The sequence below is a fragment of the Diorhabda sublineata genome, chromosome X, assembly GCF_026230105.1.
Source record: "Diorhabda sublineata isolate icDioSubl1.1 chromosome X, icDioSubl1.1, whole genome shotgun sequence".
NCBI lineage: Eukaryota > Metazoa > Arthropoda > Insecta > Coleoptera > Chrysomelidae > Diorhabda > Diorhabda sublineata.
This window is the reverse complement of record NC_079485.1, coordinates 27,088,217-27,104,939: the sequence shown is the minus strand read 5'-3', so window position 1 is coordinate 27,104,939 and position 16,723 is coordinate 27,088,217. Positions and strand designations below refer to the sequence as shown.

Sequence of the window (16,723 nt, the reverse complement as noted above, 5' to 3'; positions counted from 1 at the left end):
AGGCTTCAACAATCTTAACGCGCTGCTCAATTGTGTACCTCTCCATGGTTGAATTTGTCAAACACCGAAACAAAGAAATGTCAAATTAAGTTGGGCAAAAAACTTGACGTTAAGGTGCGACTCATAATTAACATCGTGCATTATAGTTAGACCACCTTTTAATTTATAAGGGTCTGCAAATGTCAAATTTTTTACCAAAAAATTAATAACTCAAGTATGCATTTTTCGAAAAAAGTTTATAGGCAATAGTATACTAACATTTTACGTAATTTCAAAATTGTATTAACATACAGGGTGTTCCATTTAAAATAACAAAGTTACGGTCGATTTTCGGTAGAACCGGAAGTCAGTTATCTTTGAAAATATTTTAGTTAAAAAGATCGCATCCTAAAACTCAATCGTAGAAATTTTCATGATTTTACAATAAGTATTTTGCCATATATAGATAGTTTTAATTCGTCGTGGGACACCCTGTATACTGTACAGTTGTCATTTATTTTCACATTCACGATAATCTACGTTTCTTTAAACGTATAACATATTTTCGGACGAAGAGAATATGTATATTATCATCAAGAAGTTTGAAAGCTTACCAAATTCATTCGAACTGATGTTATTTTTTTTCTTGCTTTGTTTAACAATTTTTTGTAATTTTATTATTTCAACGTAGTTGATATTTTCTCTCTATCACAATTTAACGGCGCGGAGGTTGATTAAATTAACGTCTGTTATGAACTTAAAGTCTCCTAATTTGATGTCAACAGCTGAGCTGATCGCAACAATTTGACTAACAAATTTCTGAAATCAAATTAAGTGTTTACAGGGTAAAAAAGTAGCTCTATTGATTTTTCTTTCCAAGATTAATAACTATACAAGTATTCCGCGGGGGAGTAAAGTTAAAAATTTAACTTAGAATTACAAAGTTTCCATATTATCCAAGAATGAAACATTATTTCTGTAGAAAATTATATAGAATTCCAAAAGATAAAATATTGTAATGAAACAAAATGTTCTGGTTGCTTAGACATCGTATTTTTTATCTGCCTCTCGTACAGGACGGTAGTTACAGGACGCGCACTGTATAATTTCAATCATAACTTCCTAAAGATAAATTTTTTAACTTATGAACCCAAACATCATTCAATGTTACACCAAAGATGTACAAATTCGACAGGGGGTATTGTTTGAAAATTTATTGATTCAACTAAAATTAACTAAAACATGGAATTTGCAATCAGTTACAGTGAAACAGGATTTTTCCTTAGACATAAAGTTTCATCAACTGCTACTATCCTATTCTCCTCAGCAAAAGGAAAGTGGTGGAAGATATATAGACCTAACGTCATCCATTACAGATTTTCGATTCGCTTTCTTAAAATCGGGAAGTCAATTTTCCAAAAAGCGATTCCATTCCATGTATTCCTATTTTTTGCTTTTAAATTATCGAAAAGAAAAGAAATATTATTTTCTGATTAATTCTTTTGGAATTGACAATCAATCTCGATTCCTTGATCCTTTTAAAACAATTAAAATTATTGTTGATTCTCCTGTAAGCATTGAAAGTGAAGATGTCTGTGGATATTGATTTTACTTCTGTAGTTGTATTGTTGAGGAAAGAAGTGCTTTGATAGCTGGTTTCACAGACTTGCACTTCTCCAAAGAAAGGAGTTAATTGATAAATTGACGTTCTGGGCAACTCTTGATCGCTTGTAAGTTTAATTGCTCTCTTCTGTATTGAGTCGAGCATCCTCAGGATATACTTGGGAGCCAAGCTCCAAATGGGCGAGTAATACGCCAAAGATGGACGAATCTGAGCCTTGTAGGGAAATAGAAGCTGTTGCGGAGTATATAGTTTTTTGGTTTTAAGTAGGACTCTAAGTTGTTGTGAACCTGCTTTAGTTAATTCGGCCATGTGACTATGCTAGGACATATTGCTCCCAACAAAAATTATATTTCAAATAAAAAATGTATATATAATCAGATAGCAAATGCAGTCAATGCAAGGCAGATAATTGCTTCGCTGCTGTCAAAATAAAAATTTTCTGAATCAAAATTTGACCCTTTCGAGTGAAAAAAGAAATCTCATCATTACATACGGATACTGGCACACAGATTATGCTTAAAACATAGGAAATGATGTAATTAGTTAATATTAACATATAGTTAGTGTTAGTTATTATGTGGAATGTGAAATGTGTGAAGAAATTGAAAGTTAATGTAAGTGGTCTAAATAAATGTGCAAAGAAATCGAAACCGGACTCTTTCTTTAAATAAATTCGTTACTTTATCTAAATAGTAATATATGACTAAAAATACAGTAGATTTGAAACTTAAATAATACGAAGAGTTTGTGACTTTTGGAATATCAGTATTATGGACTGGTTTTTTCACCGTTTCGTTACCGTGCACAAAACATGGATTGTCTGCGGCACATCAGGAACCAAATTTGAAGAAAGAAATTGCATGTCCATTAGGACAACGCATTTTCTCACACTTAGCTGACATCCTTAAATTAACGAATCGATTGACCATCCATCGTATTCACTAGATCTGGATCTCAGCGACTTTTTCCTGTTTCCTAACCTGTAAGTTTCATTTGAATGAGATAGATTTTAGGACGTTATCACATACGTAAACCTTTATTTTGATAAAAAATGCGGAAACTAGTATTTGGAAGGATCAAGGCTGGAGGCTGGAGCGTCCTGAAAAAAGTGTATAGACAAAACGAAACTATGTCGAGAAAAAAATGATTGAGGCAGAAAGTTTGGGCGAAAACTTTTTATATAACTCTCGTAATGAGAATTTGAAATAACAAGCGACTGCATTTAGGCAGTTTCTATGCGAAAAATTCTTCAATTAGGCGGCTAGTGCATGAACGTTGCTAATTGTATTCAAAAGAACATTTTCAATATTTCCTATTATACATGTCATTGGAAGGGGTTCGAAGGCTGAATCGCATTTTCACATTGAGGAATATCAATTTTTAATTTAAATTTGTTTCAGGATTTTTTCTAATTTTACTTAGTTTCTATAGTAAAAGTATGATATGCCACCCCACGACGATCATCATGAAACTCTATGTATAGACTATTCATACTACGAGAAATCTATTAATCATATCTATTTTATGCGGAAAAATTCACTTCCGGATATACCGGAAGTGGTCATTATCTCAGGAAGGCTAACAGATATCGAACCATGGATAACTTTGTTCGATAGATCTCATCAAGATCTATCTGTGTGTGAAAAGTTTCTGTGGAAAAAGTATGCAAATGTATTAAATTCTTGCTTGGCATGATTGCTAATGATGAAACATCAGATTTGAAGCTTGCCTAGACAGTGAAAGAACTTCCGAGGTCTTGATTCCTCTAATGAAGCTTATCATACTTGTGCCGTTTCTATAAATACACATTTATGAAAGGTGAAAATCAAATTTCGTGTCCCATTACAAAAAACATTTTCGATCGTAAAAAATATGTCCTCCCATATGGAGACTTTTGTATACTCTGTATAGACCTTGATTATTCTATTTATAATCAAAATAGCTAATCTATAAATAACTTTTCATAAGCTAAAAACTTCACTTGAGCTCTAAGCAAGAACCTTCTATGAAAGTCAATGGTAAAATAAATCTAATTTCAATTTTCATTGTCTTGCATAAGTGTTATGAACTATTTTACCTCATGACATCGACATATGTTCCCTGAAATTGATAAATTGGACACGTGATACGTATTGTAAATATTTGATTCCCATAAAAAACCATAAAAATGATATATTATTAATGAGAATAGGTATATAAGAATATAGTTTCTGACATACTTTGTACTTGTCATGGTTATAATTAAAACACCGAATTGCGGAAAAAATATATTAATATAACATATAGACATAAGTTGATTAGAGAATTTCCCACCCTGAACACATTTTGAGGCGGGTGTGGGTATTAGTTTCACTAACTGTTTACTATTAGCGACCGGGTACTGAAGTACTGAAATCAGCTGAATAATGCAACAGGCGTTAAATGGCAATACATTCTTTGAAATTTTTAAGTAAATAAAAAAATATTTCACATTTTATGTATATGTCAGCATGTCTCTTGAGCTTGTTTATATGGCTAGAATCAGGCTTATTGTTTATGCATCGTAATCATCGGCTCTTTGTTCTGCCATATTCTGATGTATATTTCAGCATCAGCACATGACTTTCAGAAGATGTTTTTTACAAGATTTATTTTTTCAATCAATCACTGATAACATCCGGGATAAATATTTGTAAAATTGAAATTCGTTTTATGTTTTAATTACAAAAAAAGGTATTTTTAATACAAGAGCTAGACAAAAACTGAAAAAATTGAAAAAACTAAAATAATGTCATGAACAGCTAACATAAGGATAAGCGTCAGATATATTATACGAAGATGGTTCCAAAAGTACCTATCCCAACAAAGAGAGCACAAAATAAGTAATCTCCTTTTAGCTCCATACACTTTTTCCAGGTCTGTTCAATAAGTTCGATATCCTTTTTTAAATAAGAATCGTTGAGCTCCTCGAAATAGCCAACTGCCAACATCATCTCTTCATTGTTGGAAAATCGTTGACCATCAAGTTATTTTTTTAAATCTGGGAACAGAAAATAATCCAACAATGGATGTATGAGCTGGTGCATTGTCATGATTGAACATGCCAAATGCGGCCGTTTCTGCTTGATTTTTATTATTATACTACGTGTATCCCAAAAAACCGACGTCATGACCTTGCCTGCAGAATGTTTTGTTGTTTATTTGTTTCGGGTGTGAAATGATGGACCCACGTTTCATCCATGGTTGTGAAATGGCGCAAAAATTCGGCATTATTCCTATGAAAACATCTACCATTGCGAGAAAACTCGGCACCTATCTCTCGCACACCAAATTTTCAGTTAATGTGCGATGTACCGCACTTTTTGGAATGCCTACGATATCTGCTAACTTCGCGCACTTGCAGTCGCCGATCATCCAGTACCGTTTTGTAGATTTTCTGGAGTCATCTCATGTAGTAGACCACTACGAGGCTGGTCTGTGAATGCCTACGGCCTCGTTTTAACTCTGCTGTCCAATATTTTACTGTTGATAACGAAGGAGCAGTCTCATCCACAGTAGAATCTAGTTCAGTTTTTGTAATGGTTGGGCTAAGGCCTTTCAATTAAAAGTTTTGTATCACATAACGATGTTTACAAATTCACTGAAACCGTTCACCATTGATCGCTCCCAAACAAATAGTAAACAACGTGTCGTATTCAAACTTGAAGCATACGTTGTATAGATTGTGTATTTTCTAATACAATGACATTTTTTGAACAACTACCGCCATCTCTAGGTCAAGCTAGGTACTTCTTATGCAGAGAATATAACACCATAGAGAACAATATTTTATTGGTTTTGAACAGCCTATGCACAAAGTTGGTTTGGTGGGCTATTTTTATGGTAGCCAATCACGGTACGTGTTATGCTGGCGTTCATCGCTTTTTCTAAGAGGGCGTTCACTACACACGTTCACATATGAAATTTGTTCCAGCAGACTGTGTTCAGTTTGTTGCGTATGTCACCTAACGATTCTGCTAGGGTTGTACAACGTTTTCATCTGCTGAATGCAACCAACGTTCTTCATACCTTGCGGAAAAATTATTTTAGAAAAAATTGAACTTTTTTACCTTGAGTTATAAGGTTTAATTGGGTGAATATACACCCGATATATTCATACAAATCTTGTTTCATACGAAAATACTTGAGATGTAACTTGAAAGAATATTTTAATTGTCTAATGAATGAACTACGCCTATGGATTACGAATGTTCTATCATTTTATTACTCTTTTATTCATAAAAATAGCTCATAGTTCTAATAAGCTCCCTAAATATTCCAGCAAAACAAATTACAGTGTTTCCCAGGAATACTCCTTATTTCATTATCATTATTTCACGGCTTAACCAACCGAATTTTATTTTCTTACTGCGTCTCTCGTTAAAACCATATATTTATTGTGAATGTTTTTCCGCTATTGTTAACACAATTAGTGAAACACGTGTAGAAAGCGTAGAAAGTTAATTTGATGAAAGGCAAAAAATGTTCGGAGATATTTTTTGCCTTTCCTCTTTGACGTATTGGAGACTTCAGAAAAATTGTATTAAAAAATGTATCCAAGAGCTTCCCCATCAGCTATATCTGCCGCGCACATTTCTGTTGGAAACCGGAAATTGTCAGATCCTGTCTGAATAGAATCGTTATTACAGAAGAAATTGTTTTTTTTTCATGATTTTCTGCTAAAATAAAAAACACCTTATGAAAGTTTTGAAAGGCAATTTTCACATTTACGAAGATAATTTGTTATACGAAAAGTTCATTTAGAAAGATGTTTATAAAAAAATGGTAAACGAAACTGGAGTTATATAGAGAATAAGATAACTGATTAAAGTCTTCCAAAGTTAGTTTAAACTGATTTAAAGTAAAAAGCACACGAGAAAAAGAAGTGGAAGAAGAAGAAATTGATCAACAGTGTAGAATTTAATGAAGGTAACAGAAAACTTACAAACTTCCAAAGAGAATTAAAACAAGGTCTTAAACTGATGTAGATCAAAGGTCAAAGTTACGGTGCTAGCAAGTAGGGAGAAATTATACGTGACGTAAAGGAGATAGCTTGAAGAATACTAGAAGGAAAGTTTTCCAAAAATCTGATCAGAACAAGCTCCCGAGACTTTTTGACAAAACACTTAGTCAGTCAAATTCTGTCCTGCTTGGTTGAACATTAATTTCAAACAAAATATAAGTTTCCAAAAATTTCAAAAAACCCATTTCTCTCTAATGTAAATTGCCTTTAATGTGGCAAATACAACAAGTGATTGAGATAAGTTCTTTATTATCAACATTTAGATCTCTTACAAAACTTCTAAAGTATCGGTGAACTAAAATTGTTTTCAATTTCATCTCACAAATCAAAAACTAATATTTGCAACAAATCCTACCATGGAAAAACAAAGTTTATTATATTGATATGAGGTTCGTTCCAACTCATCAAAAAACCATTCTCCGTACGTTAATGATTCTGCGCAATAAAGATTACGTGCTCCAACTGAGCGGTTACAGTTAAACGAGGAGCGATTCTAATTTGTATTCCAACCGACTTAGGGATTCGTTTCCGAGACGATCTTTTCGATACTTGGTTGATAGCAAGTACTGTGCATAGTCGGAGATTGCGCAGGAAATATCTATAAACGCTTCCAATAACCGTTCCAAGAACGGTCCAGACTAGCAGGTTGGAACAAACCCATGTTGAAATGAACTGTTAAACACTTCTTTATCAGACTTAAACTAGTTTTAAATACAATGGTAACCTTTGTATAAAAAGTTTGTATGATTCAATGTTATGGAATGAAATGCTTTGTTCAGTGGAAGGTATCCAAATACTGCAGGGAACTTCAGTGTTGCTTGCCGTTCGATCAACAGATTTCTTACAACAAAAGATACGAAAGCTTATTATGAAACTACAAGTTCTATAGTTACTGTCTATAACTATAGTTATGTCACTCAGATATCCAAACGTTAAAACAGACATAAGTAAAACAAATTTACTGACAATTTGTGATGCTAACAGAATTTATCTGTGAAAAGTCAAAATGTCACAATTTAGATGACGAACCAAGGCGATTAAAGTTCTGTTTGCGTTACGGGGATCTGATTTTGGAGAACAGATATTTTCATTAATCTATAATTTTTGTGAAATACCATAAATAGTGTTTCGTCTTCCCAAAAGTGTCAATATCGGAGCGAAGGCAATCCATGTTACGTAATTAAAGCAAAAAGGTGTAGTATTTCAATCAAGTGAATGTTTGGTGTGCCGTATGTTACAAGCTAGGAATCATCAGACCTTCTCTTATTGACCTCTGTAAAATAAGAATTCCGGGATCACAAAAAAATAGTTCCCATCATAATCAAGTCATAGAATGGGAAATGGAAAAACACGTTTTATGGTGAGGGTGCGAGAATGCTATTTTTTTACGGGAAGATTGGGCTTACAAGGGCAGAAGGTCCAAGGTCGAAGACATAGGCATTGACGTGCAGAATGATCAGTCCTGGTGTGATGTAAAGTGCTGCCAGAGTGTCGTCGAATACCTCCAATCCCACTCCAAAAATGCATCGCCTCACCGTGTCAAGTCACGTATGACAACTGTGAGTTCCAGTGCGCCACCAGTCTACCTCCAAAACTCATCGTCTAATCTAACTGGACCCTCAGAACTCAGCACTCAAGTATATTCCTCGATTATATTAGGTGATAAGTTTTTGGAGTGATATTGGTTGGATTCGATGATACTTTACAGTATTTCACATCCCACCAGAATTGATCACTCTACACGTCAATGTCTAGGTTTTCGACCGTCGTCCTTCTGCCCCTGTATATCCAAATCTCCCGTAAAAAAGTAGCTGTTTATTTGAAACCATCTTAGCACTTCATTTTAGATCGAATCGTAACCGACATAGTATTCAGAACTATCCAGAACCCTCACCATAAAACGTGATTTTGGACTAATCATTCTGATGCATCGAAAATGAGCCTCTTAGAGCAGCACTCTGGTTGAAAAGGTCAAAACATTAAAGCATAGTGTTGTAAAATGTATTGAAATTTAAAATCTTTGAAGAGAATTAAAAATGTCATTTATCAGAGAAAAAAATGATGAGACTTCACTCTATGTCATTGTACTATTATGAATTTCCACATTAATTTAAATGCATGTTTTCAGTTATCTGGTTGATTGACATCAGTACGATGACTTTGAAGTTGACGGCCTTGTCATATTACATTATTTCAATCAACAAAATTGACAATGTATATCTATAAATAACAAGTTTCGATTTGATTATTGATAATAATTATATTGTTATTATATTTCTATTTATATTCAATGATTATCATTAGATTTAATAAGAGGTAATTCCTCTCTCTCCGAGTCTATTGAAAATTATAAAAAGTTCAAACTTTTTTATTTATCACTAACTAGTAATGCTAACAAATTACCATAGCCCAACCAATATAAGAGCTGAACTAGATTCTACTCTGACTGAGACAGTAAAATATTGGGTAGCAGAGTTTAAACGAGGCCGTACGATCTGCGAGGACCAGCATCGCAGTGGTCGACCAAATGAGGTGACGACTCCAGAAATGTTGAAGAAAATCCATGATCGTCGACTGAAAGTGCGCGAGGCTAGCAGACATAGTATGAATTTCAAAAAGTGCGGTACATCGTATATTAATTGAAAATTTGGACATGAGACAGCTGTGCGCAAGATGGGTGCCACGTTTGCTCACAATGAAACAGAAACAGCGACAAGATAATATTTCCAGTGTTTGGCAATATTTCACAAAAATAAATAATTTTGCGTTGTTTCATGACCAAGAATGAATTGTGGATCCATTACTTCACAACCGAAACGAAAAAACAATCAAAATTATGAACTGAAAACGCAGAACCGGCTCCAAAGAAAGCAAAGACCGTTCCATCAGCAGGCAAGGTCAGGGTGTCGGTTTTTTGGGATACGCGAAGGATAATTTTTATTGACAATGTTTAAAAAGGAAAGTATTATGCGAACTTATTGCAACGTTTGGGCGTTGGCAATAAGCATTTGGCTAAGAAGAAAGAAGAAAGTGATGTTTCATGAAGATAATGCACCAGCTCACACATTCGTTATTGCAGTGGCCAAAATTATTGAATTAAAGTTTGAAATGCTACCTTATTAACCAGAATTAGCCTCCTCGGATTTCTTTGCTATGGCCAGACGTGAAAAAATGGGTCGGGGGTGAAAGATTTTTCAATTATGAAGAGGTGATGTTTGGATTTAATGGCTATTTTGAGAAACTTTTATACGATTTTTATTATAAAAATGGTATCGAACTCATTGGACATCGCCGGGAAAGTGTATGGAGCTTAAAGGAGATTGCGTTGCAAAATAAACATATTTTTTCCAAAATTTTTGTGTTTTCTTTGTTGGGCCAGGTACTTGATGATGATGATGATGATGATGAAATAAAAATAGTTGAAATGTGAACAAAGTTTACCAAAAGGATTGATTTAACTAGGGCAATCACCTTGTAAATATCTTATTATCAAAGATTATGCGGAATAGATATTTCACAAAGTACTTCGACGTTGTTGATTGAGTCCAAATAATATTATCTTCTAGATTAGGGTGACCAAATCATTTTCAGAAAAAACCGGGACTCCGCCTATAATGTAATGTAATATAATTTAATAAAAATAAAAACACAAAATGTTGGGTTTTCTCAACAATCACTGCCAATACATGGAGTGGCTCTATCTCTATCTTGAAGGAAATGGTATTTCGTACTGTTTCCTCATCATTTCCTTTTCTTTCAAAAGTCCATTTTATAGTTGTAGAGAATTTGTAAAATTGACTCAAGGACTCCACTTCCATCCTGCTTCTTTCATCAGTCTTGTATAGTCATGAAAGAAAAAATTCTTTCTACGTTTGCGTTGTGGGCTGGTATTGCAAACAGATATGGTGCAATTTTTACAATCTCGGAATATTGGTGAGTACTGTCACAATATTTAAAAAAACTCACCCATTTCTCATGAGATCGTAATGAGGATTCCTTTTATTCATTATACTTTTCAAGGTTTTCTTCAGTGAAATTTTTTAGTATTCCAAATAGAATGGAATCGTCAATTTCAATTTGCTTCTCTTTAAAATAAGCAACTGTATTTTCAAGACTTTCCCATTTTGGCACTTTTTTCAATATATACATCCAATCGAAAACTAACAATGGTGAAAATGAAATGCTCCACTTGCTTAAATATTCCACACAGGTGCCATAAACTTGTCAACTTCCTCTTTAAAACTTTGTGCAACTGATTGTGATACTTCTGCTTTTTTAGTGAATCAAAAGTAACCAAGCAAAATCTTTGGATGAAAACATTTAAAATTTTGAAAACTTAATTCAAAATTGAAATCCGGGACTTTTATGGTCACCCTATTCTAGACAAAACTTATCTCTAAAACTATAGAATTATAAACAGGATCGGGCAAAATCGGCGGAACACTTATGACTTAATTATGAGTTTTATGAAAAATTGTCTCAACTAAAAATTTTTATATGCTCTGTACACTCTGCAAAATTTATGTTTATATCACATTTTTTGAGATATGAAGTCAACTAGTAGGAATTTGAATGCATCACCAATTATATATAATTTTTTAGTGGAAATGATATTGCTGACTAGTGATACCAGATTTAGTGGGTCTCTGATTCACTAATTACGGTTTAACAACATCAAATTCAATTGTTAATACCATTATTAATATCTTAGTTATCGCAGTATGCCGAAAAAATTTTGTCCATTTGGATGTTTATGTCAAATCACACTTATTTCAAATTGGTCTTTACGTACATCCGAATAACGAAATAAAGTTTAAAACTCCGGTTTGCTTTAACTGTTACATCACATTTAATTTCACAAGTTACAAAGAGATTGTTACAAGAAGCCGCTGATTTGTTTAATGATACATAACCTGCAGTCTGCAGTGTCTCAAAAGTTGGCCCTCGTATATTGATTATTTTTTACTTTTTATTGCAGGTAAAGATTATATTTGGGGCCAAGGCCATGTTGGCGTAAAATGTAAAGGTAAGTATTTGTTTTGTTTCTAAATTTTTGCTATAAAAAACCTGTCTCAATGAAGTTGGTCCAACTATGGAAGGTATGTTTTTCAAAGGATTTAATCTTGTAACAAAAATGTATTCGAAACTATCATGTATTTCTGAAAACATTGTTCACGACAAATCACCTTTTGTTCTTTGTATGAACGCCAAGAAGGATCAAATAAATTGCCTAAATTGGGGGTCGAAAAAGTGCCAGTATCAACATTTGTTCTTGTTGATATGAGTGGCTTTCAAAATACCATTTTCTTACCCGTACTTTTTCAACTTTTTTTTAAAGTTATAATGTCTGATGTTTAGGGAGAATCCAGTAGATTTATCCCGACCTTCTATTGTAATTTACATTGGTAGATTCGAAGTTGTATTTTCTTCGATAACAATGGTTGACCAAATTTTTTTTCACATGAAAACTTAGTATGTACTAGGGCCACTAGACAATAATATTGAATGGAAAAGAACACGTCAGTTTTCGTTGTGACATCCAAACATATATTTTTGTAAAAAGTACAAACATGAGCTACAATTAGAGATATTATTGCTTAATATAAAATGTATTAATAAGATTTTTGTGAACATTTGACATCTGGAAGACCTATTTTGTCTCCAACAATAAAATGGACTCCATTCCTATCTATCTATCGCCTTGTTTGTCACTCATCGTACACAAATTTGTCGAAAAAAAAATATCCAGTCGAAAGCGTTTTTATTCAATTTTTTGAAGAAGAAAGCACATAGTCACTTCCATATCAGAACCATGAGCAGCCGGCACTGGAGGAAGTTTATGCAGCAACACTGCTTTCAACTTAGATTTTGATTGACTCAACGAATCATCTCTAGTTATCTTCATCTTCAAATCTTAATAAGTTCATCGAAATAGGAACGTTATCACAATAGACTAAATCACCTGCTTTAGAAAAGTAATGTTTTATTTTGTCGTCACGATGTTGAAAATAAGGAAATCTCGTATCAGGATAAAGTGATGTTCAATCGTTTAATCTAGTCCTCAAGAGCTCAGCCCAGTTTTCAGACAGATTCAAATCACGTATTCCAATTACCTTTTGTCAATAAGTGCGGTTCGTTTGAAGCTGACTGTGCATAACTTGGATCATTATCTTCAGGTACCTTATTTGGGAGTAGTATCCTGACTTTCTGATCGATTTGGAGGCTTTGACACAAGCAGGTCGGCACTATATGAAGTGGGTTTGTTGGTCGAAGACAAGTGTGTATACTGGATAGTTTATTTGGACTTGGTTGTGAAGCCTTTAGTTTGACTCAAACAAATATAATTTTGATTCGGTCCAAATCATTGGTATTGCAATTGGCATGTGCCTCGGCTCTTGTTTAGCCCAGCCTAATAGCAGTCTCAATGGAAATTCAAAATATTCTTAATAGCAGTATCAAAATTGATGATGTGAAATTTCAATGCTAAGACGTGAAAGCTGAGAAATAACAAAAAAATCTTATGCTGTCAGTTTGGTTGGATTACAAAGGTGTTTTGTTTTTTGAGCTGCTTCCGAGGAACCAAACGGTCAATTCTGATGTTTACTATCAACGATTAACGAAACTGGATGAAGCAATCAAAGTAAAACGGCCAGTATTGCCAAATTGGAAAGGTTTAGTGTTCCAATATCATAATGCGAGGCCTCACATATCTTTAGCAACTCATGGGAAACTATTGGAGCTTGGCTGAGAAGTGATGCCACATTCCCCATACAACCCTGATCTGGCACCATATGATTACCATTTATTTTGAAGTTTGCAGAATTCTTTGAATGGTCAAATTTTCACAAATGTCGATGATCTTCAATCGCAACTGGTTCAGTTTTTTTGTTGTTAAGGATCAGAAATTTTATGAGCGCGGAATCATGAAATTGAAAGAAAGTTAGCAAAATAGCGTTGATCCAAATGGAACATGTATAATTGATTAAAAACTATTCTTTGTTAAAAAAAATTATTCAAAAAAGGTGCGTATATAACTCGAATATAGCTATCAAAAAAAACTGGACGTGATTGAATCAAAATTATTAAAATTGTTAATGAGAACTATCATGAATACAAATAATCACTCGAATGACAAAAACAGTGTTTACCAGTGAAAACTTATATTTTGTAAATATTTCTCCAATACTCCATATTTAAAACGATACAGTGAATAAGAATACAATAAAAAAATTAGTATAATTATGTTATTCTTTGACGAACGAATGAAATAATGTTCATTTATCTTTCTCAACTCTACTCTGATGACTTCAAAGTAAAGTCAAATTAACCAATTTGAATAATTCTTTCATGCTGCTGTATTTGAATAGTAGAGATGGAGAAATTAGTGCCGTTTTGGTGGGTATTTAATCGAGAGTCATTTTCTCTTATCTTCCTAATTGTTGTATGTCATTTAAATTAGTTTACTGCGTAGAAACTTCAAAATTACATTAATTAATACTTATTCGGGAAGATTTGGTATTACAGAAGCGTCAGTCTTTATTAAGATATTCGCAGAATTAAATCAAGCTAAATTTATTATTCGTTATCTACTACAGTGTGTCTAAAAACATCTGTCAAATTACAAATATATTATTTCATAAATGGTTGACAGAATTGAAATATAAATGTGCAAAAACAGTATCGGATATTTGTTTTCGCGACACATTCGAAACGGAGCGACGAAAGGAAGCGGGGAGGGGTTCGTGGTGTCCGCCATTTTGTGGAGTTTTAGTCACGATGTTTAGTAACTGCTCAACGCCTGTATCGTGCCGAATATCGTACACGCCACGCGCCAAGCGACGATAGCATTAGGAAATGGATCAGGATGTTCGAGAATACAGGTGCGACAGTTAAAATTCAAAACTCTGGTCGCCCTCGTTCAGTTCGCGATGAAGAAACAATTGAAGAAGTTGAGGCGTCTGTTCGTCGAAATCCATCTTTTTCCATCCGAAAGCGATTTGATTTTAAAGGAAGATTTGCATTTAAAAGCCTATAAAATTCAATTGGTTCAATAATTGAAGGATACGGACTATGCTAATCGACTGAATTGTGCGAACGTAATGATGCAGCGATTTAACAACTTTGAAAACATACTGTTCAGCGACGAAACAAATTTTCACCTTAATGGTCATGTTAATAAGCAGAATTGTCGGTAGTGGGTAGTCGAGAATCCGAGACGAAAGCATGAACGATCCCTGCACAGCCCAAAGGTCGTTGTTTGGGCCGCTATGTCTGCTAAAGGAATTATTGGTTCTTATTTCCATCAACGAGGCCGAGAAATCAATGTGAATAGTGACCGTTACTGCGATATGTTGCGAAATTTTTTAGTCCCAGAGTTACAGGAGTTTGCAGGTTTCCACTCAAGAACGTGGTTCCAGCAAGATGGGGCCACTTGTCATACCTCGAATGACTCGATGGATGTTTTGAATGAATTATTCCCTAATAAAGTCATTTCGCGGAGGGGTAACATCAACTGGCCTCCCAGAAGCCCCGACCTTAGCCCGCTTGACTATTTTGTATGGGGATATCTTAAAAGTAAGGTTTATCAAAATAATCCAACGAACCTAACCCAATTGAAGGAAAGCATCAGGTCAGAAATGGCAGCAATATCAAGAGCTTTGTGTCGACGTGTTATCGCCAATCTTCGTTCCCGTTTAGAAGAGTGCCAGCAACGTAACGGCCATCATTTGGATAACATCATCTTTTCCAAATAATTTTCCAATTCATATGGTATCAAAAAACAATAAAAGTTTTTATTGCTTATAAATATTTTTTGTTTACTTGAACTTACAAATACCCGATACCCTTTCTGGACACCTTGTACATTAATATCTTAATGATTAATATCTTAATTTTCTCGTGGTATGTAAACTAAATGAAGTATAAAATGTACACTAAAAAATAAGATGTTTTTATTACATCTCTATACATTTGGTCTAAATCAATGATTTAAATAATAGATGATGATGTTAAAGTAGAAAAAGTATATTGTGCCCCGGAGGTAAAAGACACCATGTCCAGGTTTGCATTCAATCAAGACTTAACGCCATGTTCTTAATGTTTATTTTTTGATCTCTACAATGTTACGTCCTAGTCCCATAAATAACGGAGATAAGAGGTTGAAAAAGAAAACTATGTCCATTTTCAAGATAGGTAAAAGACGCCAAGTGGACTTTTTTTGTAATTGCCTATTTCTGCTTTTAAATGGGTCAACTTTCTTCTTTTTTCAGAAAATATCACCCTTTTTTTTATTTCCAAGTTTGTAGATAACATAACAAAATTTTTGTTGCTCCAAAGTTAGGTAAAATCTTCAATATTTCGGTAGTGCTTTCTACCGTTTCTCATTGTCTCCATTTTATAATTTTTTTTTTCAAATTATCGCCGTTTTCAAGATTGTTACTGAACGTAAAGTTTACTAGACTTAAAAGAAGCTTTACATATGAGCAGCTGAATCAGGTATTTCATTGAGAACCGTGAAAAAGATACAAGTACACCATGAGGTACTCCCCAACGTAATAGTCAAATTCAGATAAATATATACAGAGTGAGTTTTATGTATGGAACGTCTCAATTATCTCGGAAACGGCTTGTACGATTTCTATACATTTTTGTGTACAAGGGTCTTGTGATACGACCGGGGTTATGGTGGTATCTACATTGTTGTCAGATCTTTATTATTTCAAATGGATCACTCTATATAATTTGTGTTTTTAGAAATCATTAAGAAATACTGATTATTTTTAATGTCATATTCTCTATGCCAGAATTTCGGAGTTATAGCTACATTCCACCGAAGTTACAATAAATATTGTTCATTTAGATGGCTACGATTGAAGGAACTGGTGCAGTCATGCGATTTTTAAAATTTTTGCAATACATTTCGCAACATTCCTGACTGCTCAATTCTTCTTAACTGTCGGGGAATCCTATCTTTTAATTCCTGAATATTGGCAGGTTTTGTTTTATAAACGATGTTTCTTAAGTGACCTCACAAGGAATAGTCTAAAGTATTCATGTCGGGTGATCGCGGGGCCATTCGA

The 16,723-nt window shown here is 33.9% G+C and overlaps 1 protein-coding gene across 1 annotated transcript in view; it reads left to right on the top strand.

Annotated features, from left to right (window-relative positions):
* LOC130451253 (phosphatidylinositol 3-kinase regulatory subunit gamma) overlaps positions 1-16,723 on the top strand; it is a 261,341-nt gene that overhangs the window by 49,102 nt on the left and 195,516 nt on the right. Inside the window, exon 5 of the mRNA XM_056790156.1 lies at positions 11,623-11,670. Within this exon, the coding sequence (XP_056646134.1) occupies positions 11,623-11,670 (48 nt within the window). The remainder of the gene's footprint in view (positions 1-11,622; positions 11,671-16,723) is intronic.